General features: G+C 45.4%; 1 protein-coding gene across 6 annotated transcripts in view; it reads left to right on the top strand.

Annotated features, from left to right (window-relative positions):
* Positions 1–25,250, top strand: part of Hs3st4 (heparan sulfate-glucosamine 3-sulfotransferase 4) — a 718,708-nt gene that overhangs the window by 536,778 nt on the left and 156,680 nt on the right. For 2 of the 6 annotated variants that reach the window (XM_033758608.1, XM_033758603.1), the window contains one exon: positions 6,882–6,963. The exons of the other annotated variants lie outside the window; for them this stretch is intronic. Coding sequence is in view for 1 of the 2 variants with exons in the window: in XM_033758603.1 (XP_033614494.1) it covers positions 6,882–6,963 (82 nt within the window). In the remaining variant the exon portion in view is untranslated. The remainder of the gene's footprint in view (positions 1–6,881; positions 6,964–25,250) is intronic. 6 annotated transcript variants of the gene reach the window in all.

The raw sequence follows: 25,250 nt of genomic DNA, 5'->3' as shown, positions 1-25,250 counted from the left end.
TCCCTCCCTCTTTTCTTCCTTCCTTTCCTCCCCCCCCCACTTTCTCTTTCTGTCTTCATTGGAAACCAATACAGTTGGCACTGTCCACTCCATCCCCTAAGCAGCAGAGTCTTTCAATGACCAGTCTTCCTAGAAAGGATTGAAATGTAGGAATTAGCTTTTTAGAATTGCTGAGAATGATTAGTGTCTTAATGTTTTTCAACAACTTTGGAGCAATAAGTGGCTAAAATCATGCAAATAAGCACTAACTTGGGAGTCTAAGGGCCAGCGTTCCTGACACTTAGTGGGATTTTTACCTCAGGCTGTAGTTTGAGATAATTTAGTGGTTTTTCTAGAATCTAGTAAGATTCTGCTTACTTCTGTTTGATAAGGATTAATTCCTTTTCTGTGTGTAACAACACTAACATTGGTAAGGTTTTTGTTTTTGTTATGTGTGAGGCTTTCTGCACTGTCTCCTCTAGTCCTGACAGCAACCCACAAGATGCATCCTGTTGCCCTCACTGTAGTGATGAGGGCATGGAGATTCACATAGACATTTACCAGTCAGCCCCAGGCACACAGCTAATATAATTAATAGCATATTCATATTCATGTCTGTGTCTGATTCCAAAGGAAGTTGTCTGAGGTACCTTTACATATTTCCTTCCATGAGAAAGTGTTGCAGACTTATCAAAGATCAAAGATGGATTGGCTGCTTTCTCTTAGGGAAGAACCTCTGAGATCTTACAGTGTTAGACTTGAGAGTGTGGCATAGACATAGAAACACAAGTCCGTTGGTCATGACCAATGCATATCTTCTTAGCCATCTTAGCTCTGCCGACCATCCCAACTCATGGGAATGACCATCTTTATCTCCTAGATATGTGTGTGACATAAGATGTGTTTGCAAGGAAGAAGGAATCTGGACCATGGCTGTTTTCTTGTTGGGAAGTCAGATAAGACTTCCTTCCTGGAGAAAAACCAATGCTTTTCCATCTCAGAACCTGTGACCTATCATGTCTCTGACCTTCCAAGATCTGACATTTTGGGGGACACTGAGGCAGCTGACAACTTCATGACCAAAATAATTACTCTCACTGAGCCTTAGTTGTTCATCTGTATTATGAGGTCAGTAATATTAGGATACCTAGGAGAACTTGTGAAGGGTACATGTAGTAAAAGAGATGTCAGTTGCTATTATTTTATTTTCCTGAGTCTTCACCTTTGCATATCTCAAATGAATAAGAAGGATTCATTTCATTTTGGAAGCATGACTGTCACCTGGCTGGGAGATCAATGACACAGTGTGGACAACTCCAAGGGGTCAGAAGCAGCTTCAGGAAATAAAGCAAGTTCAATCTAGCAGGTACAACATGGTTTTGGGGAGATCTGCCTACAGACAAGAAGTGGTAATTGAAACTGGCTGGGGCATTCCAGAACCCCAACAAGAAATGACATACCACGCTAGCAGACTATGATGAACCTGTCACTGGGTGTTAGAGGCCGGACCAGATGCGGTTCGGAGGCAGAGCTATGTAGTATGGTTCCTTTACAGGTTGTGGACAGGAGGTGAGACTCCAGCCAGTCTTTGTGTAATAAACCTGGTGGCTTAAAGTGACCACTGTATTACGCTCACAGATGAGGAATTCAGGAGGGTTTTTCTCTGCTCCTTGAGACAAGCCTCACCTAGGGAGGCTGGAAGGCCAGGCTGACCCAGTGCCTGGAAGCAGTGCTAGGCATCTGGCCAGCATGTTTAGGGGTGATAGGCAACCTGCCAGGAAGAACATTCACTGTGTTGTTTCTCCATGTGGACTGATGAGGGTTTTCCCACAGATGGGGCGGATATCATGACTGAGTGTGGGGAGAACAAGGCATAACGCTGAACACCAAAACCACAAAGCATCACATACTCTAGGTTCAAGGGGAGGGGCATAGGCCTCACTCTTGAATGTCAGGGACCACAAAGCAATTGATAAAAAGCATGTGGGTCGGAAGATGTTGCTGTATCCATCTCTGAGAAATTCAGTCTGCCTTGGCATTTACAGCTTTATTAAATTATTGGTGTGTGATTGTTAATAGAACAAGGTCTGGAGCCAGACCGCCTGCCTTCACATTCTGATTCTGCCACTTGCTAGCTATGAGAGTTTTGGCAGGTCACCTAAACTTCCTGTGCTACAGCTTTCTCATCTGTGGGGTGGGACAAGGGATGGTACACTTCCTGCTGGACCTCTGTAAAGGTTCAGTGAGCAAATAACAATAGCACCCAAAGCTGGCCACATGCTGAACACCCACTAAAGACAAGTGTTTGTTAACTATCATCACTGAGAAGGTTCCCAAGGCAAAGATCCAGGAGTGATCAAAACCACAGGATGAAGGTCCAGCTAACCTACTAGGTAATGGCACCTGATGCTGAGAGATAGGATGTGAGTCAAGAGAGGATTAATTGCTTCTTTTATGGGCCAGATCTGATCTCAGAGACAGAGCCTTTTAGGTGCATGCAAGGGACAGAATGACATCTCTGTGAAATGAAAAGGGCCTTAAGCACAGAAGAAAGGAGGCCCAACTGTCACCCAGCAAGTTCTGACTCCTGCCCCACTTGCCTTTGTCTGTGCCTCATTGAGGCTCCCCTGACCTACCAGATAATAGGCCTGGAACAAAGCTATGTGAAGTCACAAGTGACTGACAGAGGGGATGGGCCTACACCAGTGCCACAAATAAGTTTAGAAAATGCAGGATGAGCTGGAGAAGACCGTATCGTGGGCAGCCCCACTGTGCATCTGGGAACCTCCTCCTGTAAGACAGAGTTGTTTGCTTGCAGGTGACAGAAACACACTTCAAACCAGCTTAAGAGAAAAGGGAATTTATTTGCTCATATAGCAGAAACTCTTAAGAGGACAGAGTCTTAGCTGTGATCACAGGCTCAAAGGGCATCGTTAAGAATTTTTTGCTCTCTTCTCTACTCCCATAAATCTATTCCATCCTTTATGCATTGAGAGCTTACTATGCTCTAGGCATGTTTTAGACAGTGAGGCTACAGTGGTGATCAAGGCAGCAAAATCATCAGTCTCATGGGACTTCTTTCCAAGGAGGAGAAGACAGGATGATTAAGTAGGCAAGTGGCACCTGACTCTAATCCCCCCACTCTGGGAGGCTGAGTCAAGATGACCAGAAGTTCAAGACCAGCCGGGGCAATTTGGAGACTCAGTGAGACTCTGTTTCACAGTAAAAAAATAAAGAAAAGGATGGGTGTTGTAGACAGTGGACTAGGCCAGGGTTCAATCACCAGTACTACAAAAAAGAAAGAAAGAAAATTTAAAAAATACATAGTTTTAGTCAGTAATATAATGGGCTAGGTAAGGGAGTATAGATTAAAGTAGAATAGTCTCAGGTACTCTGAGCTGCTGGCCGCTGGCTGGTGGCACATGGACTCACAGGTGGTGAGAGGGAGCTTGCCCTTGCTGATGTGGGAAAAATATTCCAGGTAAAAGGAACAGCTGTCCATGTGAAGACTCTGAGACAGGGATGAATCTCCTATGTTTGAATAAATAAAACCAGGCCAGTCTGGCCAGGACTTAATAACCAAAGAGTCAAATTATATAGGAACAGAGAGAGGCACAGTGAGGAGAGATACTGGGATTGTGATCACATATAGAGTTTTGATTTTAAGTGTCATAGGAAGCCATTAGAGATTTTTGAGTAAGGGAACAATATGATCTACATTTCTTTTCTGCAGTTTTTATTTTTTGTTCGTACATGTTTCCAGCACATAATGGGAACAGTATGATCTTATTTGCCAATTTAGAAGAACACTCAGGTTTTTCGAGAATGTGTTGGCAAAGATGGACATTCTTGTAGCAAAACTGATGTTCTTGCCAAGTTGCACTTCCTGCACAGTCCCAGGGAAGGATCTCATTGGGCAGCCTTGAGTCCCATGCAAATTAATGGACTAAACCCTGTGGCTTCAGCAACATAGTAGTTTCAATGGCCCAGTTGAGGTCACATAACCACTTTTAGTTCCTGGGCTTTAGGCCAGCCAACAAGTGGAGATTGTGGGTACACTTACCAAATAAACCAGTGCGTGTTGGCCAGGAAAAAATGGTACAAGTCTTCTGTGCTGCCCAATTAATCCTGATAGTGTGGACATCTTATCTCTGCTTGGTCTGTCCCAAGACATGTGCAGAGTTCTTTCTCTGCCTTTCCTTGAATGGTGAGGAATTTCTTCTTTAAGCCAGGGCAGCTTGTGGCCCTGTTCTACTCTCTCAGTTTTATCCAGGAAACTCAAGTATGATCCCCAATAGCCCTTGGGAAGAGAATGGGGGCATCTTTCTGAATAACTATTTTTATTCCTTAAATAACCTTAGTTCATTCTTTCCCCTACCCAGGTTACAGTTCCATTGAGACCCTAGTCATGGTCCTTGGAGTGTTTAATACTTTTTCAGAGTTCAAATGCTCTGTTCTGTGTGTGTACGTGTGTGTGTGTGTGTGTATGATTTCTAGTTTCTCAATTTAAGCCGGACTTGGCTGGAATAAAGCAGTATACTGTAGTATGTAGATGAAGTTGTTTCCAGATCCAGGCAAAAGAAGTCACCATACAGTGTCTTGTGGAAGTTGGGGGAGAGAGGAGGCCAAAAAGCAGCTTGAGAAGCAGAATAGAAGATTAATAGGAGGGGAATCCTCCTGAGGTCTCGAGTTTCATGTAACACTGTGACATCATGTGGTTCATAGCCTCTTTTTGTTTATAGGAGAAAGTGGGTCAGAACCTTCTTTTCTGTATGGAATTCATTATGTTTCGCTGCCATGTATTCACTCAGCAAACATTTTAATGAGCACCTACTGCATCTTAATAGGGATGTTGAGATGAGAAAACAAGTACTTTACGCGGGACTTAGGTTGGTGTCAGAGGCTGGTTAGAAAGTCGCCAAAGCACAAAAGTGGGATGAGGGCCGAGAGTGAGGGTGAGTGGATGAGCAGGGTGTTGGTGTCAGTCTCCGGCAGTGGGAAGTGTGTACAGGTGTGAGGATGTCCATGGGGCCAGTTACATGTGCCTGGGAGGATGATTCAGGGACAGAACCGGGTGTTAGGATTGGTTGGAAGGCAGGGATCTGACAGGGTGGGCCCAGGGATAGCGTGTGGGTGGTGGGGAGTAATTGGAGGCGTCAGTGCCAGGCAGCGAAGCAGTTGAATCGCTCTGCTAGACCTGTGGTGGGTGGACAGAGAGTGGGGTGGTCAGAAGGCTGCAGGGACTGAGCGAGCAGGGTGCCCCAGAAGGAGTCAAGGCCTGTATCAGGGCAGGCTGCTTTCCCGTCAGCTGGGGCTCTGTAGGAAAATGGCATAGACACTTGTGTCTCACTGCTCTGGAGGCTGGGAGCCCGAGGCCAAGGACCTGGCAGATTTGGTGCTGGCCACTTCCTGTTGTGGGTGGCTGACACTGCTCATCCATCCCTTGTGGAACTGGTGCAGGGAGGTGTCTCCAAGGAAGGAAAGGCACTACCCTCAGCAGCTCCTCGCCTTCCAAAGGTGACACCCATCTTGGAGAGCACTGTGATGGGAGCTGGGCTTTAGCATCTGTGTCTGGGGACAGAAGCACTTGTGTCCTAGCAATGGACAAGGAGACAGAGGGTCTGGGTAGGGAGAGTGTTGGTGATGGGTAGAGGTCATAGCGGGGCCCTTGTGAGTGTCTGGTCTTGGCGGGGGGCACAGAGGCCAGACTTAGGACTCTGTACCCACTCTGAGCCCCGTTATTGACCAGCAGAGCTTCAGCGTCTTCTTAAAGACTCTCCTGGGGTCAAGACCAATATACCTGACCCCAGCCCCCTGTTGCTGTCTGCCTCCCCGACGTCCAGAGCTACCCTTTGTTAGCTTGTGTCAATGAGTCCCTAATTCCTGGAGTTTGGGCCTCTGCAGGACCACCAGGGTGAATCAGACGGTACTGGGGAGTGGGTGGTGTAGAGGCATGCCTGGCCAGGCAGACTTCCCCGTTAGGCTTTCTTTCTCCCGGTCCTACCGTGATGAGGAGCTGGATTGTTTTCAGGGAGGCTGACTCATTGAAAAAGCTCTGCTGCTGATGTATTCCTCAGACCGAAGTTTTGGATCCTTTTTTTTTTAGTTTTTGTTCAGGTTCTTTTCCTTTTTTGCCCTTTTCTTCCCCTCTCTCATTTGAGCAGAAGAGGACTCTTACTATGTGTGACAGGTGATATCCTGCAAATAACAAGCTGCCTCATTTGGGGCAGAGTGAGGTCCAGGACTTTTATCTGTGTGTGCACAGTGCTCCCTGAGGAACTCTGTGTGGGGACACCTGGCAGTAGGTCACAGCGAGCTGTGCCAGCGTCGGGAGGCACGCGCCAGAGCTGCTGTCATACTGGGATGTGCACTCCTTTCTCTCAGCACCTCCCAGGCTCTCCCACCATCCTCTCTTTTCCTGCATTTGTGTGCGTGTGTGAGTGCATGGCAGGGGGATAATGACTGAACCCAGAGCCTCAGCACTGAGCTGTATCTCTAGCCCACTTAAAATTTTTATTATTTTCTTAATTTGGGAGACAGGGTCTCACCAAATCACTAAATTGCCCAGTCTAGGCTGGAACTTGTGATCCTCCTGCCTCAGCCTCCCAGAATCCTGGGATTGTAGACATGCATCACCTTACCCTTCTTTTTTTCCAATACTTTGCTTAGTTGATACCAAATAACCACCTCTTGACTCATATTCTGGGTCCAATCTCCTACTCTCAAATTCTCTTTATCTCCAAATGGATGATGACATTAGCTATACAGATAGCACTCAAATATTTCATATTTATTTTATAGGTCAAGAATGGTTCTAAGCCCTTGGCACCTATGAACTCATTTACTCTTTATGGCAATTTTTTATAAAACACATCTGATCATTTTCCTCTCTTTCTGCACAGAAGTGAGTGGCTTCCTGAACACAGAAAAGAGACGTCCCACACTCCCATCCTGCCCGCTGGTGTATCACCATGGCTTTACAAAGTAAGGAGAGGACTACGAGTGATCTTCAAGGATGTGTCATGTTGTCTACCATCTAGGCCATCTTGGCTCAAGCTTTTTCTATAAATTAACTTAGTTTTGAAAATATTTGCATATGTAGAAATAAAATGAACTACAGCTCTCATTCAAATGCACAGTGTCACTCAGCCTCACTATAAAGTAACTGAGCACAAATGCAGTGAAAGCAGAACAAAGCCAGAGTGTTATTCAGTCCTAGCTGGGGACCTGAGCTTGCACTCTTGTGCTACAGAGGGATATGCATAAGCGTTAGAGAGATGTTAATGACAGTGACACCAAACCAAGGCTTTCTCTTTGGTGTAAAAACAAGGCTTGAATGAGAATTTGCAAGGAATTCCTTTATCTGTGTAATTTAGTGATTTTTTTTTAACAGTATCTGGGATTAAACCCAGGGCCCTTGAACTGAGCTATATCCCCAGTGCTCCCTCCCCTAGAATTTTTGGATACAGGGTCCCACTAAACCACTAAGTTACCCAGACTGGGCTCAGATCCGCAATCCTCTTGCCTCTGCCTCCCAGAGCATTGGGATTATAGGTGTGGTACCATGCCCAGCCAAATCAGGCCTTTAATGCTGTGCTTCTCTGCCTCCTGCTATGATCTCATAGTCACTAAAAAAAAAGTCTCATTCAAAAAATGCCGTTTGACAGACTAAAGCACAGTTAGAGCCTGGCCTGTTTGACTGTCTAGATCTCGTCCCCATCCATAACACAGTTTCTCTTCCACTCTGATCTCACAGTTCTCCTTTAATGTCTTTCTTTTCCCTCTGTCTTTCCATATGCTATTCTCTGTCTGGAAGGCCCTGCCTTTCTGACTCCAAATGGTGCACTACATACATTTCCTTCAGGTGTTGTTGCAATATTAAAGTCTTCCCAAGCCCCAAACTACACTACTTCAGTTTCTGCAATTATGGATTACAGCTACAATGTCCCCCCAAAATCTTGTGTGTTCAAAGATGGGTCTTTTGGAAGGTGAGTGGATCATGTGGTCAATACTCACCAGTGGATTGATCCACTTATGAATTCCTAGCTGAATGTGCTTTTAGGAGGCAGGGCCCGGTTGGAGGAGATGGGCAAGTCAGTGGAGGAGGATGTCTTCCTTTGACTGTTCCAATTGTTCTCTGCTTCCTGGGTGCCGTGGGTCCAGCAGCTTTCCTCCTACGTGCCCTTCTGCTATACACTTGCTACCTTGGAGCTAATATGCCATGGACTGAAACCTCAGAAACCATGAGCCAAAACCTTTCCCCTTTTAAGTTGTGAGTATTGGGTGTTTTGTTGCAGTGATGAGACAGTTGACTAATATGCCTCTTATTCCCAGTTTAAATGTAAACCCCAGTCAGTTTTCTCTGTGTGCTGGGAGTTGCTGAGAGGAACACTACCACCCATCTTTCTTGCTGGTCCCTCTGCAGAAGCTGAAACACTTGAGATCTATTTTACAAGCCTCTCCTGGACATACAGAGCTGTTCTGTTCAATGAGATGCCCAGACAGGTCTGCCGGTGACTTCTAGAAGTTGTGCTATTTGGAGTAGCGACAAGCCTCAGAGAAACCCTTTCATAACTTTGCTTTTCTCTTTTCTCCTTTCTTAAATGCTAGCATGATACTTCCTTCGGAGGCAGCCTTGTGCTGACACAGAAGTGAGTGTGAGAATACACAAGTGAGTAAACACACTATGGAGGGAGGTATAGAAAGACACATGCCTTGTTAAGAAACCACCAACGTGCCAGACCAACTCTGGGATCTCCTACTTTCAAATTTCTAGTTAAAAAGATGATAAGTGTCCTCATGATTTCAGCTGTCATTTATTAGAAGCTCTATTCTATGCAGTGGAAACATTCTTATCAGTTTTTTTTTTTTAATACTGGAAATCGAACACAGGGCCTTTACACTGAGCTACGTTCCCAACCCCTTTTTTAAATTTTATTTTTTATTTTGAGACAGGGTCTCACTAAGTTGCTAAGTTACCTATGCTGGGTTCGAACTTGCCTCAGCCTCTCTGAGTGCTGGGATTGCAGGTGTGTACCATCACCCCTGGCTCAGACAGTTTATTTACGGGTTTCCATCCCTTCCTTGATTTTGAGCTATTTTAAGGTAAAGGGGGAGTGTTTACCTCTACAATCTTCTTATTCACACAGGGCTCTGAATGTGTAGTATTTATTATCATTAGTATTACTTTGAATACTAAAAATCTAGCTTATTTTTATTTAAACTCTGTTTGTCTGGCCCTGGTGCTCATGCCCTTGATCACTGTCGTATGATTCCTGCACTGATCAAAGTAGAATGAATGAAGAAATGAATGAACAAGTGACCAAGAGGAGAATTTGCAGAAATTCCTTTTATGCCAGCTTTAGTTAGCAACTTCATTAGAATTTATATTTGGGTACACTGTGAGGCTTTGTTATTTGTTCTGTATTTTTGTTTTGTGTGTTTTATTTTGCTGCATGCTTTATCCTAACCCATGAAAATTTGCATTCTGGAGCCTTCAGGGGCATTAATGAGAGACGGTTAGAGTGTTTTCAGACCTTGTGAGCCAGGTGTGCTGGGCCTGTGGGCCGATGTAATTCAATGCTATGTGATGTGGCTGGCGTTGTTCTCTTTTTATCACATGAATGGTAGATTTAGCAAGGTGCTATCCAGTTGGGTCTCCATGTATGTAAATTCCCTGTGCACAGATTCAACCAACCACAGAGAGAAAAGAGTAAAATAACATCCATATTACACATGTACAGGCATTTTCTTAATATTTCCTAATCAGTATAGTATAACAGCTACTTACATAGCAGTGGCATTCATTCATATGTATTATAAATAATCTAAAGATAATCTAAAGTATAGGGGAAGATGTTTATTTATAATGCTATGTTTCCTAGAAAATGAGACCTAGCTGAAAAATAATCAGCCTTGAAAACTGGAAATCAAAAATGCCAGTCCCAATCAGCGTGTCCTTGCCTTACCTGCCATACAGAGCAGCCACTGAGCAGGAGAATAGTGATGGCAGGTAAGCCAAGGGTAAGCTGACTGGGGCTGGCATCTTTGCTCTCTAACTTTCAAGACTGATTATTTTTTGCCTAGCCTAGGTCTTCTTTGGGGGGAAAGACTGTATGTCAATACTGTGCCATTTCACATATGGGAATTGTGGATCTGTAGATTTTGGTGCCCTTGGGGGATGATCCCAGAGCCAGTTGCCATGGATATTGAGAGGAGAGTCTACCATAACAGTACTCTAAAATTCTGGACCCTATGTACTTTGTCGCCTGAATACCACCTGCTCAATGAGCTGCAGTGAAACCCTGCTTCTGAAATTGTATCTGTTACTCTGAGAAGGCAGCACTTCAGCCCCCTTTGGTGCACCCTTGAAGTGGTGGGGCTGACTCTATGCCTGTGTGCGATAAGGAGAGAACTCTGGCTTCCCTGAGTTCATAGGCCCCGACTCCTCCTTAAGTAGTAGTTTCCTCATTTTTGGTAGGTCCCATATTGAAACAGTTAATTCTGTATAAACCCAAGCTTGTAGTATCACAGAATCAAAGACTGAAATCACAGACACAAGGAGGAAGTTAAGAGAGTATTTGGTGGAAAGAATAAGAAGAAAATAGCTCCTGCTGTGTACTCATCAGTGTGTGTGTAGAGGGGACTCTGGAAGTTGGAGATTTTCAGAGACGCTTTGTTCAATTTGGTTGTATAGAGCTTGGCAGAGAGAGGGAATTTGTTTTTAACAGGTGGTTTAGGGTCTAAAGAAAATTAGTTGCTCAGTTGGGAGGGTTCAAAGGAAACTCTATTCAATGGAAACAGGTTCCTCTGCATTTTAAGTTCTCCCAGGTCCAGCCTGAGTAGAAGGAGTTGTCAACTAACTTAGCACATTCTCCCCAAGAAGTCACTTCCTGGCAGGAAGGATTCTTATTTGCCCACTCTTATCCCAACGTTTTATCTCCTTTCCCGTGTTTTCTTTTACATTTCTAAGTTGCCTGGCTTGAATTAGCTTGTAACTTCCTTTTGCAATGTGAAGATTCCTTGGACAAAATTTACCCCTGGCCTGGTGTTCATTTTTCATTTTCTGCCTCGAGACCTCTACTTAGTGGCTCTGGCTCCTTGGGGTCCCAGGGCCATGTGAAAATGTCCGAGTGCATCTCTTGGTATCTGCAGAAGCTTGTCTCCTGGGGGCTGGCAGTACAGCGTCCCTTGTCCTTTTCCAGGGAGTAATGGAAATATTCAGCAGCTATTCTTAAAACATGTTCACTTCTTTCCTCTCCCATTCCTTGTCCTCTCACTGAGGAGCTGATTCAGAATCCTCTGCCCTTCAAGTCTGCACGCATGTTCCTCCGCTTTTGTTTCCCTTTTCTTGACCTCTGTCTCCTTTCTTTTTTTTCCCATTATAAAATTATCAAAAAGCCATCTGGAAAGGCAGGGCCTTCCTTTAGAGTTTTGGAAAAGCAAAACACAAACAAAAACATGAGTTTCGTGTATGTGGAATAGAGGAAGTTTGGAAGTGCCCGTCTGTTGCTGTTGCTTTATCTATTCGTGTTTGTGTCCTCCACCTAGTAGATTTTTCTGTTGCATCTCCGTTTCCCCCTCCACACCACATCTCTGTTGTAATATGGTTATATAACAGTGTTTTCCCTTGCCTTTCCTCCTTCTTTATCTCTCCCACTGCTCCTGCAGCCAGGGAGCTACCTCACTGCTCATTGCCCGGAAGAAAGGATCTGGCAGGAAGCAAACTGTTGGGCCTCTTGTGGTTTCCTCCAGCCTTTTGTGTTTAAAAACTGAAGCCCTCCTTTTTCCTTTCTTGAAGAGGGCTGTTGCATATGAAATAGAATAATGGAGAGAAAGTAGAACCTCCACCACACAACTAAGAAAGATTTGTCTCTTCTACCCATCCGGCTGCATAATGAGTGAAGAGGGTTGAGGATCCGATCTCTGGGTACGGGAGAGGGGTAACCTGGACACACCTCCCAGATGCTCGTAAGGGAGACAAGACACCTCAAGAAAGTGTCAGCGTGGTGGTTCCAGGGAAATTAAGTCCAGCCAGCATTTCAAAAGAATTGTCAGAAGCAACCTGGAGCTGTTGGGAAAATCTACAACAGCCTCACTGGCTGCGTAGGTCACTGCAGTCTGTTGTGTCTTACTCCCAAACTCATAGCATTGTGCCACTGAACCTTGAAAAGAACTAGGAACTCCCTGCCTATGGTGCTTTGGAGATAATTGTGTGTGTGCCTGTGTGTGTGTGTGTGTGTGTGTGTGTGTGTGTGTGTGTGTGAGAGAGAGAGAGAGAGAGAGAGATTGTTCTCCATGTTTAATTGCTCTAATTCATACCTGACTCATTGCACGGCCTATGAGGCTGTGGATATAGATAGAAATATGTTTATATGAAGTTGCCTCAACTTTCTGTATTTTTTTCTTCAGGGTATGCCTTGCAGATCCACATGACCGTTAATGTACCTTAATTATTAGACACAAAAAGGAGGATTAGTATTCGCCAGCATCTTTGGCTCATCTTTTGTCCTTACACCTGCTGCTCTGTTCGATAATTTCTGTTCAGCCGTCGTGAACTCCCTCCAGTCCTTCAGGCATGTCAGGCTCTCTCTCACACAGCGTGCATATATGCTGTTTACATGAGCCGAGAGCTTGCACACCTCCTGCCCGCTGCCACTGCACAGGATATACTGAGCCGTACATGTTTTTGCTGGAATAGTTTTTATATACCCTTCAAGTAACTGTTCAGAGACAATCTATTATGTTTTAGGAAAGTTCCTTTGCATTCTGTCTTCTAAACTTGCCATAGTTCTAGCAGTTAAATAATTCCTAAAATGTACTAAGGCTTAATAAATAACTGGCAAATGAAAGACATGGGAATGAATCAATGAATAAAATATGAATAAATGAATGGACAGATGAGGGAGTGAAAGGACGGGTGAGTGGGTCAATGAGTGAACGATATTTGACATCTCCAGGCTCTCAGCCTCCGTGATGTGTGTTTCAGAAAATGTTTACTGCTCTTCATCTTCTCTGAGTCCAGTGTGCTGGTCAAGCATCTTCATGTCCTTCATCGCCACATCAAGGAGCTGAGACAGCAGGTGGAAGCATTTGCTTTTTAAAATCAAATCTTATTCTGAGTTACCAGAGGTCAAAACAGTAAACCAGAAGCATAAATCACCCCTTTTGTTTTTTGTGTATTAGCACTTGGTCATCTGAATAGGGCGCTTTCATTGACTTGTGGGAAAAGGTCGCTCAGCTTCACCGGTCCTCAGGGACAACAGAAGTCATTCACCCATCATCCATCTGTTCATTCATTCCCTTTTTCAGTCAGTCTTTGAATACAACCTGGTAATTAGGAGAAGAATTTTTAAATTTTAATAAAATTGACACCTGATTGAATTTGCCACTTGATCAGCGCTGCATCTTTGGGACAGTTGTGTATCTTTTCTGCACCATATATAGCAAGCACAGCTCATCATTCTACCTCTCAGGGCTGTTCTGAGCACTAAATGAGTTAATGAGTGTAAAGCACTTTGTACAGTACCTGGTACACAGTCAAGGCTTAGTAAATGTCTGCTCCTATTATAAATACCCTAATATATGAATTCCTCCTCTCATCTAATATTTATCAAGCTCCTGTTGAGCAGCAGACCCTGAGATGGGTAAAATGTACTTGCTATATTTAAGGCCTCACAGTCAGTTGAGTCTGACAGAGATAGGGGTCAATAATTAGAAAACTGATGGATTTATTGGCAGAGTAGACAGAGTGGCAGGATGGGGAGGAAGATGCATCACCCTGGCTGTGAGGAGACAGGTGGCGTGTCTGGGGAGGGCTAAGGGTTTTGGTCTAATTGTGCAGGGCAGACAAGGCTGGGGTTATCAAAGTGTTTTAAGATAGGAAGTGGTAGGGCTGGAATTGCCCCGTAACACTTCCTTTGCAGCAGAGTGGAGGATAGAATGCAGGCAGGTAGGATTTCAGGAAAGCGGATGAGGAGGGAGGAGGCAGGTGTCCAACAGGCCAGGGGTAATGAAGAGGATGTGCAATAAGGAAGGAGGAGGATGCAGGCGAAAGGACCCACCTGCTGTGGGGTGGGGGGCAGAATACTTTCCTCTTCAAAGAGTGGTCTCTGGCTCAGGCGGCCTGTTAGGAATGCAGACTCATGGGCTGGGGTGTAGCTCACTGGTAGAGCACTTGCCTGGCATGCACAAGGCCCTAGCTTTGATCCCCAGCTTTGACCACCACCACCACTGGAAAAAAAACTATAAACTCTTATGCTGTGCCTGAGACTTCCTACGTCTGCAGATCTGTGAAATCCAGGGGTGGTGTTGGGGCACTGACATGTGAGAAGGACTCAAGCAGATTCTGTAGGATCTGGTGGACCACCTGGGTGTGGAGGGCAAAGCAGAATCACCCATTAGCAGTGACACAGTCCGTGAAGCCGGACATACCTGCTGGATATCATTTCTTAAGAAATGAGGGAAGGTTAGCTTGCTATTAGTGGCATTTTGCTTCCTAATACTAATTTATAATTAGTGTTACAGAGGGGAGGGAGACTGGTGCTTTCTCCTTGAGCTCACTAGGGTGACGGCACTGGAGGGTTCAGGCGAATATCTTTGCCATTGGGTCCGGTCTCCTTTGTTTATCACCAGAGCCATAGCTAAGTGTTTACAGCTGAGATATAAATCCCCACAACATGGATTTCTTCCTGGAAGTGCTGACTCAACCTTAACTTTGGCAGTGCGAATGGTGCCAAAATAAAATGTATATATCAAAGTTGTGGCGACTATAAAGGTCTTTTAAAATTGAGTTGACATTGCAGCATGTTTCCTTGAGATAAGGTGAGGATTTACGTTCATAAATAGTATTGTGAAGGCTGAGAAGCATAACTGACCATTTGGGGTGTCGAGATTGGGGATCTTTTGTCCTTGATCCTGGTGGAAGACTTCCTTCTCTTTCTGTGGGAGGCAGTCTCACTTTTTCACTTCCAGTCTGGCTTTGTACAGAGACTCGAAGAAGTAATTCTGAGAACCCCCCTGGGTAAGTCACCCTGCAAAGTGCTTTTCAAGCCAATTCAATTCAACAAAGCAAATTTTTTTGGTACCGGGGTTCAAACTCAGGACCTTGAGCTTGTAAGGCAGGAGTGGTGCCAGGGAGCTACATCCCCAGCCCAACAAAACAACTTTTTTAAGCCACTGCTCTGTACCTGGTGCTTAGCTATGTACCCAGAACAGGAAGTGAACAAGGAAATCTGACTTCATTTAACTCACAATCTAGCTTGGGAGATAGACTTCCGCTCATTCATTCATTCACTCAGCAAATATGTTTTAATTGCTTAGTAGGAAAGGGGTAGGGTCAGAGTGATAAACACATGGCAGTTTCTGTCTTCAAAGAGTTTATATTTGAATGCTAGAAGATAGCAATGAAACAGGTAAATGAGTTAGTATGAAATGTAACATCATACTACAGAATAGCTGCTAAAATAGGGTCATTGTTTATGGAACCACACATTTATTTCTGCTTTTAAAAATTAGTAAATGAGGACAGAAAGAAGACCCTGGAATGGTGTGTTGATAATTATAGTACGCTCCCCTCCTACGTCCACAGTTTTGCCTTCCAGAGTTCCAGCTACCTGTGGCTAACCGTGGTCTGAAAATACTAAACAGAAAAAACAGGAATAACAATATCCTTACAGTCTTTATTTAAATATTCTTTAAATTGTCTACTCTTGTGAATAGCATGATGAACGTTCATGTCCTTTCATTGCATTCTGCCTTGATGCAAATCACCCCTTTGTCCAGCGAGTCCATGCTGTATATTTTGCTCTCCTGTTAGTCAATCAGTGGGAAAGACCTTGGGGTATTTGGGATTCAGAACTATCCATAGTTTTGAGCTTACAGCATATCACCTGTGGATAAGGTGGGGCCACTGCTATTGTTTACTGAGAAAATACACGGATGCATGAAAATAAAAGGTACTCTATGTGCCTGTGTGCCTGGTATCTAGGAAGCATGTTTGGAAATCTCTCTGAGGAAGACACAGTTAGGTCCGTTCCTAATGAAATCCCAGAAATTTTAGATTGCAGGCCACAGAGAGACAGGATGGAGTGCCTGTCTTAATTATAGTTTGTCCTGGCTGATGGGGAGATGTGGGTATCATGGAGTCCATAGCAGAGGGGGTGTGGAGGAAGCTTGCTGAGCGAGTGGGGATGGGAACCCGGGAGGCAGGAGACCTCAGATATTCAGGTGCTGGATATGCACCAGGTCGTGTGACATTATAGCCACTGCCGTGGGAACTTGTACTCCTCCTGACCTGTTTTTGAAAGGTATCACTGCATGATGTGTAAGTGAAAACAAAGCCTCATCAACGCCCCAAAACGTGAGGCACCTGTCATGGCTGAGCAGCAAAGGACGCGGAAAGAAGCGGAAGGAGTAGTGCAGAGAAGGACCAGAGGCACCTTTGTCCTGCCGGTCAAGATTTACACTCCCCAAGGTATGTGGGAAAGGTGGGTCCGTAGCCATGGCAGCCCCAGGAAACGCACACACCGTGCGCATGTTCTGCATTGCAAAGTGTGTACTTTTAATATTGATCTGTTGAAATCCGACTGGCCTCATCGATTTTCACTGGACTCGGAAGAAAGACTGTGATAAACCAAAGACTCTTATAGCTTCATCAGCCCAAAGGACATGACTTATTTTCCTCTTGCTTGAACTTTTCTTGGCTTCCTGGGAAGATAACTTATTTTTATTTCTCTCTTTATTTTGTATCAGCCTATATTAAAGTCCTATAAATAACCTTAGAGACACACGGAACGGATTCATTTAATTTTCCTTTAGTTATCCTAAGTCGGAACAGATGTGTGTCTGTGATAGAAAGGAGGAGGGGGAGAATGAATCATAGGTGTGGAGAGGGAGACGGGGATCCTTCTGGCGTCTGCAGTGGAATATCTGATTTTTGGAGATTGGCAAACAGCACAGGCTTAGCCTAGCAGGGGCTGCTCGGACCTAATGGCCTGGCCACAGCTGAATCCCTAGGAAGTAGCAATAATGGGCAAGGATGGGTCAAGTTTATAGAATGATGTGTTTTCTGTTACCTTCTGACTGTGATGCAACTACTGGATTAGACAACTCACTGACTCTTACTTCATTTTACATGCTTAAAAGATATGGTGGTCAAAGTAGGCAGGAGACAGTCAGCAGTTTAGCTTGGGAGTTGGCGTTGAGTGTCTTGTGTGACACCCTTGTGCTGGAGGAGACATATCCAGATCTTCACCCACAAGACGTCTGTCCTAGGGTGAGGGCAGCCTTCTTTGAATTGCTCAGTAAGGAATTACCGAGGGGTACCTCTTAGGTATGGGCCTGGCTGGGGCCTCTGGTATGAGCCATGGTGGGGACAAGCCTTCAGTTTAAGGGGAGGAGAGCAGGACAGTTGTGAATGTCTAGGGACTACATTGCTGGGCATGATGCAGCGTAATTTTCACTGGCAATACCATATTTCCAGGTAAGTGTTTGGAATCCCAGTGTAGAAGGTGCAGCTGCAATACAGAAGGTCTATAAAGTGAATTCTTAAGAAAGGAGACCCACAGGAACCTAGGAAGGCAGCTGAGTCCAGCCACACAGAATTGGAGACAGAATAAGTGCTTTTTGTTGAAGGGGAGAAAATCTAGAGGGAAGTCCATTTGGGTAACATGATCAGGTTGTGACGCTGTGCCAGGTGCCCGGGGTGGACGGTCTACACGATCTCCTACTTTGCCGGCCCTGCCTGAGGCTGTTGGCATCATCCTGCCTGGGTCAGGATTTCTTCAGGGTGGGGTTAGAGCAGAGCATCTCAAACCCAGCCCAAATGCACATCACCCAGAGATGCTGACAAAATGCAGATTCTGATGTAGTAGATCAGGTGCAGGACTGGAGACTCTGCAGTTCCATCAGGATCTCAAGTGGCCTGCAGCCAGCTTTGAGAAGCTGGGGAGTGCAGGAGTCCTCAGAGTGGACAGCTGGGAGGAGTTAGTGACGTGGCCTTCCACGGAGGGTGTATGTCACCTGGGGAGTACATGGCCACTGAAAGAATGTTTAACTGAGACTCATTGTGTCCTTGCTACACTGGACTCCTGACAACACTGATAACTTTGCTTTATTGTGAGCCCCTTTTGAACAATGTGCAAAATTAGACAAAGCGACTCGTGCTATTTAACAGGTGCACTAGCTTGTGAAGGTCTGTACAGGCTCAGATGTGGAGATTTCAGATAAAGATGATGCCTTGTCACTAGTGCAGCAGGAGGCCTGGGCTTCATAGTGTGGCTTAGCAGGAGTAAGGCTCTGGGCCCTTAGGTAAGCATTGCAGATTGAGGTGGTCTCATTTATCAAGCAGGATCCTGTGTGGCTTAAAGGACACAAAACATAAGATGTTTTGCACAAGACTTGTATTCTAGGAACATTGGCTATTTGCAAGAGTTAGTGAACTCTCTGAAAGGAGTCAGATAATAAATATTTCAGTCTCTGGGGTCCATAAGTTCTCTGCTCCAGAGACCTGGCTCTGTTGTTTGCTGTTGTGTGGTGCTGGGCCTTGAACTCAAGTCCTTGTGCATGCGAAGCACAAACTCTCCCACTGAGCAACTTCTCCAGCCTACTTTGCCCTTATAATAGGAAAACACTAGAGACAGATAAGTGAGTGGGTGTGGCTGTGTAAAGAACTCCACTTAGAAAAATGGGTGGCAGGTTGAAACTGGCACACAGGCCATACCTTGCCAACCTGTTGTTGAATAGAATCCTGATAAGATTCTTAGCAAGAAGCAAGCATGGCCAGAGGTCCGAAGAGACAGCCCAGGGAGGAAAATAAATCGAGCTTCATGCCACAGATGGAGCTTTGTTTAACTCACTTCCAATAGCAAATAATGCTCATGCCCTGCCCAGTCTGAATGGCTTATCTTGCCGAAATGGAGAATAAAACAAAATAATTATAGGTAACTTAATGTGCGGTGATATTGGACTCTTTGGTAATGGAGCTGTTAGGGCCAATAAATAGTAACATCGCTGCTGTGTGTATTGTACTGAGAAGTATGAAGACATTCCCTTGGAAGCTCAGAAATTACAGAATGAATCTTTCAGAGGCAGAGCCCACCAGATAAGCATTATCAGTCTGGGAAGGCTGCTCCACCACAGATGGTTTTTGTACCTGATGGCATCTTCAGGAATCACAGGAGCAGACACTAGGGGATGCCCCATCCTATTTATTAAGAGGCCATGCAAGTGGGGGGGGCAGTGCAGGAATACTGGGAGTGGGTGGGAAGACCACTTGGGGTGCAGCAGCTGGGGACCTTCAGTGGGCTGTAGAGGATGGAGAGGTCAAGCCAGCCTGCTGAGTGAACCCCAGGAATTCTTCTCTTCTCCACCCCAGTTCTCTGCCCCAGTCCCTGGGAGAATGCAGGAAGGCATGCTTTGTTTTTCATTGTTTTCCTCCTGGGTGTTTTATTCACCTGTTTCCCCAGGACTTGGCTTCCATAGATATATGGAGTAAGTGAGCCAGTGAGCCAGTGACTGACCCCAGACACCTACTCAAATGTAGTAGGGAAGGGGAAGAAAGTGGAGGCTTGAGAAAAGTGAGATCCAGCTTTACACGGAGCCTACAAGGATTAAGAAGGCCTTGGAGTTAGAAAGTCTTATGTTCTTGGAGGAAAGCAAGCACTTGTTGGACAGTGTAATTTGTCCCTGTTCACTGGCTCAGAGGAGGCAGAAGTGGGGGTAGACAAGGTCTAGATTAGGAGAATGCCTGTGCCCTCTGCAAGAGCCCTGCCAGGCCTGCCCTGTACCCACAGCCTCCTGTCCAGAGCCTCTGGTCCTCTGGCTTGCTCTGGCTCAGCTTGAGCTCATAGTCTTGTCTCTTCTCTCTCATCTTTGTATCCATGGGCTATGTCCCCTCATCTTGGAAAACGTTTGACTCCATCTCCCCTGGCTAATTCTTACTCACCACACTCCTGAGCTAAAATTCATCCCTTCAGAAAAGAAGGTAGGGTTAGCAGGTGGTCTATACCCACTCACATATCACACCCGTGACCCCTGTGGTCACCTGTCCGTTTACCAGATCCCCGCTGAGAGTATCAAGCTCAGTAGAAGGAGGGAACTGAGTCTGTTACAGGGTCTTTGACACCCTGTCCCCTACCAAGCCCTGTACTCATTCAGTGAGCTCTGTGAGATCACATGGGGTGGTCGTGTGTCCGTTTCAGTCTGAGCAGCATTGGCTGATGGGGTAGGAGGTAATCACAGCCCCATTCTTGCCCCGTACTGATACTGAGCTCAGACACCTGCAGAAGGACACATCTCCCCCTGGCAAGATGAAGAGAAGATGATGGACAGATGATGCATTAGTTCAGCCATGGCGTGTTGGCTGTCTTCTGCATGTCAGTTCTATTTTGACACCAGTGATAGATGAACAAAATACTCTTCTCCCCCAGGTCCAGACCACACAGTGAAGAGAAAGATAGACATACAGACAGGCAATTGCTTGATATTAACCTGGGGACACAGAGCTGTTTATGATGTTATGAGAGTATGGGTTTGTGATGGCTCACAGTTTACAACAGCAGTTTTCAAACTTGAGCACGTCAGTGACAGCACTTGGGTTCTGGTTGAATGGTGGATTCTGGTTGGCTGGGTCCAGGGTCAGAGCCTGAGATCCAGCTTTTCTAATGAATTCCCAGGTGATCCTGATGCCAGTGATCCATGCTGAGTCCTGAGTGTCTGTGTCCCCCTGACAGTCACACACAGAAAATTAACTGTCTAGTGGTATTTATTAAGGGGTGGCCTTCGGGAGGTGCTTAGGACCTGAGAAACCCCAGGAGTGGGATTCATACTTTTTTATAAAAGTGGCCCCAGAGAAGGAGCCACCTGTGAAGCAGAGGGGCCCTCACCAGACACTGAATCTGTCAGCACCTTGACTTGGACTTTTGACTTGGGAGTTGTGGGAAATCCACACTTACTGCTTATCTTGTTACTTATCTTGTTACAGCAGCCAGCAGAATGGGCTAAGGTAGTCCATGGGTGATGCTGTGAACAGGAAAGGTTTCAGAAAGGTGTTAATGAAAGTGACTTGGGAAAATCTTGCAAAATGAATAGACTTGTAGGGTGGAGAAGAAAAGAGGTTCCCAGGCAGGAATAAAATGGAATGGACAGGCATGGTGTGTGTGTGTGTGTGAGATGTACACATGTATGCAGAGTATGTCTGTGAATGCGTGGGGAGTATGTGTCCATATGTGTCTGCTGGATAGGAGTGTGTATGCTTGTGTGGTGGGTTTGTGGGAAGTGTTTCTTTGTGTGGAGTGTATATATGAGTGTGGGTTGTGTGGGTGTGGAGTATGTGGGTGTATTGTGTAGGTGTGCAGTGATGGCAGGTGTGTGATTTGTAGCTGTGCATATGTGTGTGGCTTGTGTGTGAGGTACATGGATATGTATTGTGTGGGAGTGGGGTATGCGTTGGAGAATGTGTGTATGTCAGAGGTGTGGGTTTGGATGTGTGACTGTGTACGTGGGTGTTGGGGCGTTGGTGGCTGCAGGACACCCAGCCTGGTGCTGGGAGTATGGAGCAGGCTGGGCAGCCATGGAAATCAGGTTGCAGGGACTCTTGTGTGCAGAGCGGTGGGTCCCCAGACTCTGTATGAGACTGGAAGCCAGATCCTCATAAAGAAAAGCATGGGAAAGCATATGCTTTTCAGTCCATGTTTGCAGCACACAGAGACTATATTCATCATGTGAGGTTGGTGCATGGACATAACGCATCTTAATTCAGAAAGATCGTTTTATTTACAGGCTGACAGTTAATTACTTAGCAAAAACCAAAAATTTTTAAGTTAAAAAGTGAAGGACACTTCCTCTAGAGCAAGCTCTCTCAGCCTTGACCTTACTGACATCTCGCCTGACACTGGTGTGGGGCTGTTGTGTGCACTGCTCTGTGTTTGGTGCGCAGGTGGTCAGTGGCAGCCTCTCCTTTCCCAGAGCCCTGGCAATCAGAAATGACTCCGGGCCTTGCTGGATTCCACTGTGGTGCAACACACCCCGCAGTTGCTCTCCAACATGCAGGGCTTCATTCTTCTTTGCATTCACCTCGTGGAAGCCCAGACCCTTCAAATATTCAGCAGCCCCCAGGACTCGTGGAATGTTCTGTGGCAGAGCCTCACCTCAGAGCTGGATCGATCGGCGGCTGCTGCTCTTCTGAAGCAGTGGTGTGGAGCACAGCCTGTCCTGGAGTGAGAAACAGACACCTGCTTATAAATTCTGTTTTAAAAAATGATTTGCTTCTGCCTTCCATTTCTTGGCCCTTTTCCTTCTCTTGGTGCATAAGAAGTTGTTAAGGAAAATACAGTCACATGGTGACAATTCCAAATCCTTAGCATCTGTGGTGCGTTTGGATTTCTAAGAACATTGTAAAGGTAAAATCATACCCGAAGTCAACTCCCATGGGTGACAGTGAACTTCCAGTAATTTCTGGCACATTCTAATATCTGAGCAGGATGGCTGGCTGATTTTTTACACAGCCCAAGCTGACATCTCCCAACCATTCTATCTTTACATTTCCCAGGTGATTTTGCATAAGCATAGAATGCCAGGTGAAATATGACCGTGAAAATATAAATGCACAATAAAAGCTTATACCTTCTCAGTACTTACTATCTTAGAATGTAGTCAAGGGGGCAGGAGAGGGGTTAAATAACTGAGGCTTCTACTTAACACAGATTTGGTTCTCAAATGTGAGTGTCCCTGCCCTCTATCCATCAACTTATGACCTCATGCAAATATTTGCACCAGTGTCACCTGAAGACTTGAGTCTTTGTGTTTGCATCTCTGAAAGGAAACAATTCCTTTGTTTAGAGGTTAAACCTGCCATTGTAAGGGGGGCTGCCCAGCCTAGTGGTGCCTCAATAAACACTCATGCTATGATCGCTCTTCCCAAACAGAGAAGGATCATGCATTGGTTGGTGAGCCCTAGGTGGCGTAGGCTGATTCCATTTGGAGTACTGTTATGTATACATTGGAGAGTCAAAGAGGTGATGTGCTGAGCCTTTGGGACAAACTTGAGTGTATCTTCCCTGACCATGCTGACAGACACACCGTGTGCCTCCCCTCCCTCACTGTGTACCTTGGCTTTGACCTTTGCTGTGCGTGCGGCACATATTGTAGAGTCAATATTTGAAATTATTGGGCTTCTTTGGTGGATGACAAGAGTTTCTGTAATCTACAGCAATTTCTTTTTTCTGGCCAAACCTTCAAGCAATCTTCTTCACCTTTATTGACAAACTTCAGATGCCTTTAAAAAAAATAAAACAAACAGATAAGAAACAAATACTTATTTGAGATGAAAAAGCTTTGCCCTGGGCTGTAAATTTATTGATTCACCCCAGCCATGTTTTCTTTAAGATCTCCAAACCTTGCGATCGGATTGAGGCATCATTTTGACATAGGATGGGTATGGGTGTTGTTTGTGGGCCTGGTGGCTGGTGTCAAATTTGTTTTACCTTTCTGCAGACATATAACAAAAGCAGTTCAGAACAGCACACGTTTGTTTTCGGGTTCTCCTTTATGAGGTGCTGATGATACAACTGTGGGCAGAATAGTGCTCCTAGGAGAATTAAGATGTAATACAGTGGTGCCCTGCCTCGTGGTTTTATGTGGTCCATCAAGTAATATCTACACGAAGAAGGGTGCTTCTCACTGTTACCGTGTTACAGACGAGGAGACTGACCCTTGGTGTGTTAGAGAGCAGATGACATTCCCTGACTCACTCATTTAATATTTATCAGGTGTTTTATCTCATGGTAGCCAGCAATGAGCAGTGTGGATAATGGGTGTGGGGAGCCTGCAGCCGATGTGAGTGTAAGGGCCGATGGCAGTAAACTGTCCAGCACAAAGGTGTGCAGAGTTAGAAATGGAGGGCGTGCCCTGGAGGCAAGAGTAGTGGAGGTGGAGTCTGGCGAGGAGGCTGAGGGCAGTGGTAGAAGATTGAGAGCCTGAAGGATGAGGAAGGTCAGTTTAGTGAAGAGTGAAAGTCCTTTTCCAAGCAGAAGGAAGTTACTGCGTCAGAAAAGAAGCTGGTCATTTGAGGAAGGAAGAGGGAGCCAATGTGGGTAGATGCTAAGTGTGCGTGGAGGCTGGAGCCCAAACAATGCAGGGGTCAGGAAGGTGTTGCCTTTGCGTGAACCGTCTCCTATTGCATACTGCCCCCCCCCCCGTGGGATAGTGCTTCCTTGTTAACACATCTCCCCATGTATTCCAAGAATTGTCCTGATTGTTAGTGATTGGCAGTGCTTTTTAGAAGTTACGATTATGGTAACTAAAGAAACCAAGGATGTAGGGAGTGGGGGAAAGGACTCAGGAACTGTTTGATTTAAGTTTGAAATGCCTGTTGGACACTCATATAGAGCCGTTGAGAAAACAGTTATATGTATTCAGCTAGACCATGGGTTAATTTGGGAAGTCCCTGGTACTGGGTGGTATTATAAGCCATGGGACTTGATGTCACTAAGTGGGGTAATGTAGGCTGAGAAGCAATCCCAGGCGGCACATTGGCAAATTGTAGAATGGCAGGAGGAGTAGAAGGACACACTCAAAAGCTGAGAAGGAGTGGTCAGCAGTGTCCGCTGGATTGCTAAGAAAGCTGGTGTTTCCAGAGCCAAAGAAGAAGATGGTGTTCATAAAGAGGACTGGTGTGTGTGGAGTAAGATGGGACCTTAAATGTGTCCTGCTGCCTTGGCTGTAATTGTAGAGGAGTCACAGGGAAAGAATCCATATTTGAAAGAGAGAGAGAGGGCTAAAGAATGAAATGTAAGAGAAATTAAAATCAGCATGTAAACAGGACTTTGGAGAAGTGTGGACACACAGAGGACCAGAGAGAGAGGCCCAGGGCTTCCTCACTAAGCCACCAGTGAAACTGTGAGCCAAGTCTGTAAAGCAGACAGTGTGATCTGAGGCTTCTGCCCCATCTGTTAGCTGACGTCTGTGCCCTTTTCTACTGCATTGTCTTTGATTTCCCATCATGGCCCATGTTGTTTAATGTCAGCGTTGGTGATATGATTCTTCTTACTTATCTGGTTCTTCCTGATTTGAAACTTGCATCAAATCTTGTCTGCCTCCATTCTTTTCTTGCATCCTTACACTGTGAGACTTCAGTGAGCAGTGACATGGAAACCTTGTATGTAAATTATACTGTAGCATATTTTCTTCAGATGAAATCATGGCTTCCGATTTAGCTCCACAAAAATGATACTTTTATCACATGTATAGGTTCCTCCTTATGTCAGAAATCA

This window comes from Fukomys damarensis, unplaced genomic scaffold (assembly GCF_012274545.1).
Source record: "Fukomys damarensis isolate Sample0158 unplaced genomic scaffold, DMR_v1.0_HiC HiC_scaffold_34, whole genome shotgun sequence".
In the NCBI taxonomy this organism is placed as follows: domain Eukaryota; kingdom Metazoa; phylum Chordata; class Mammalia; order Rodentia; family Bathyergidae; genus Fukomys; species Fukomys damarensis.
Note: the sequence above shows the minus strand (reverse complement) of the source record. Positions and strands in the feature narration are given on the sequence as shown.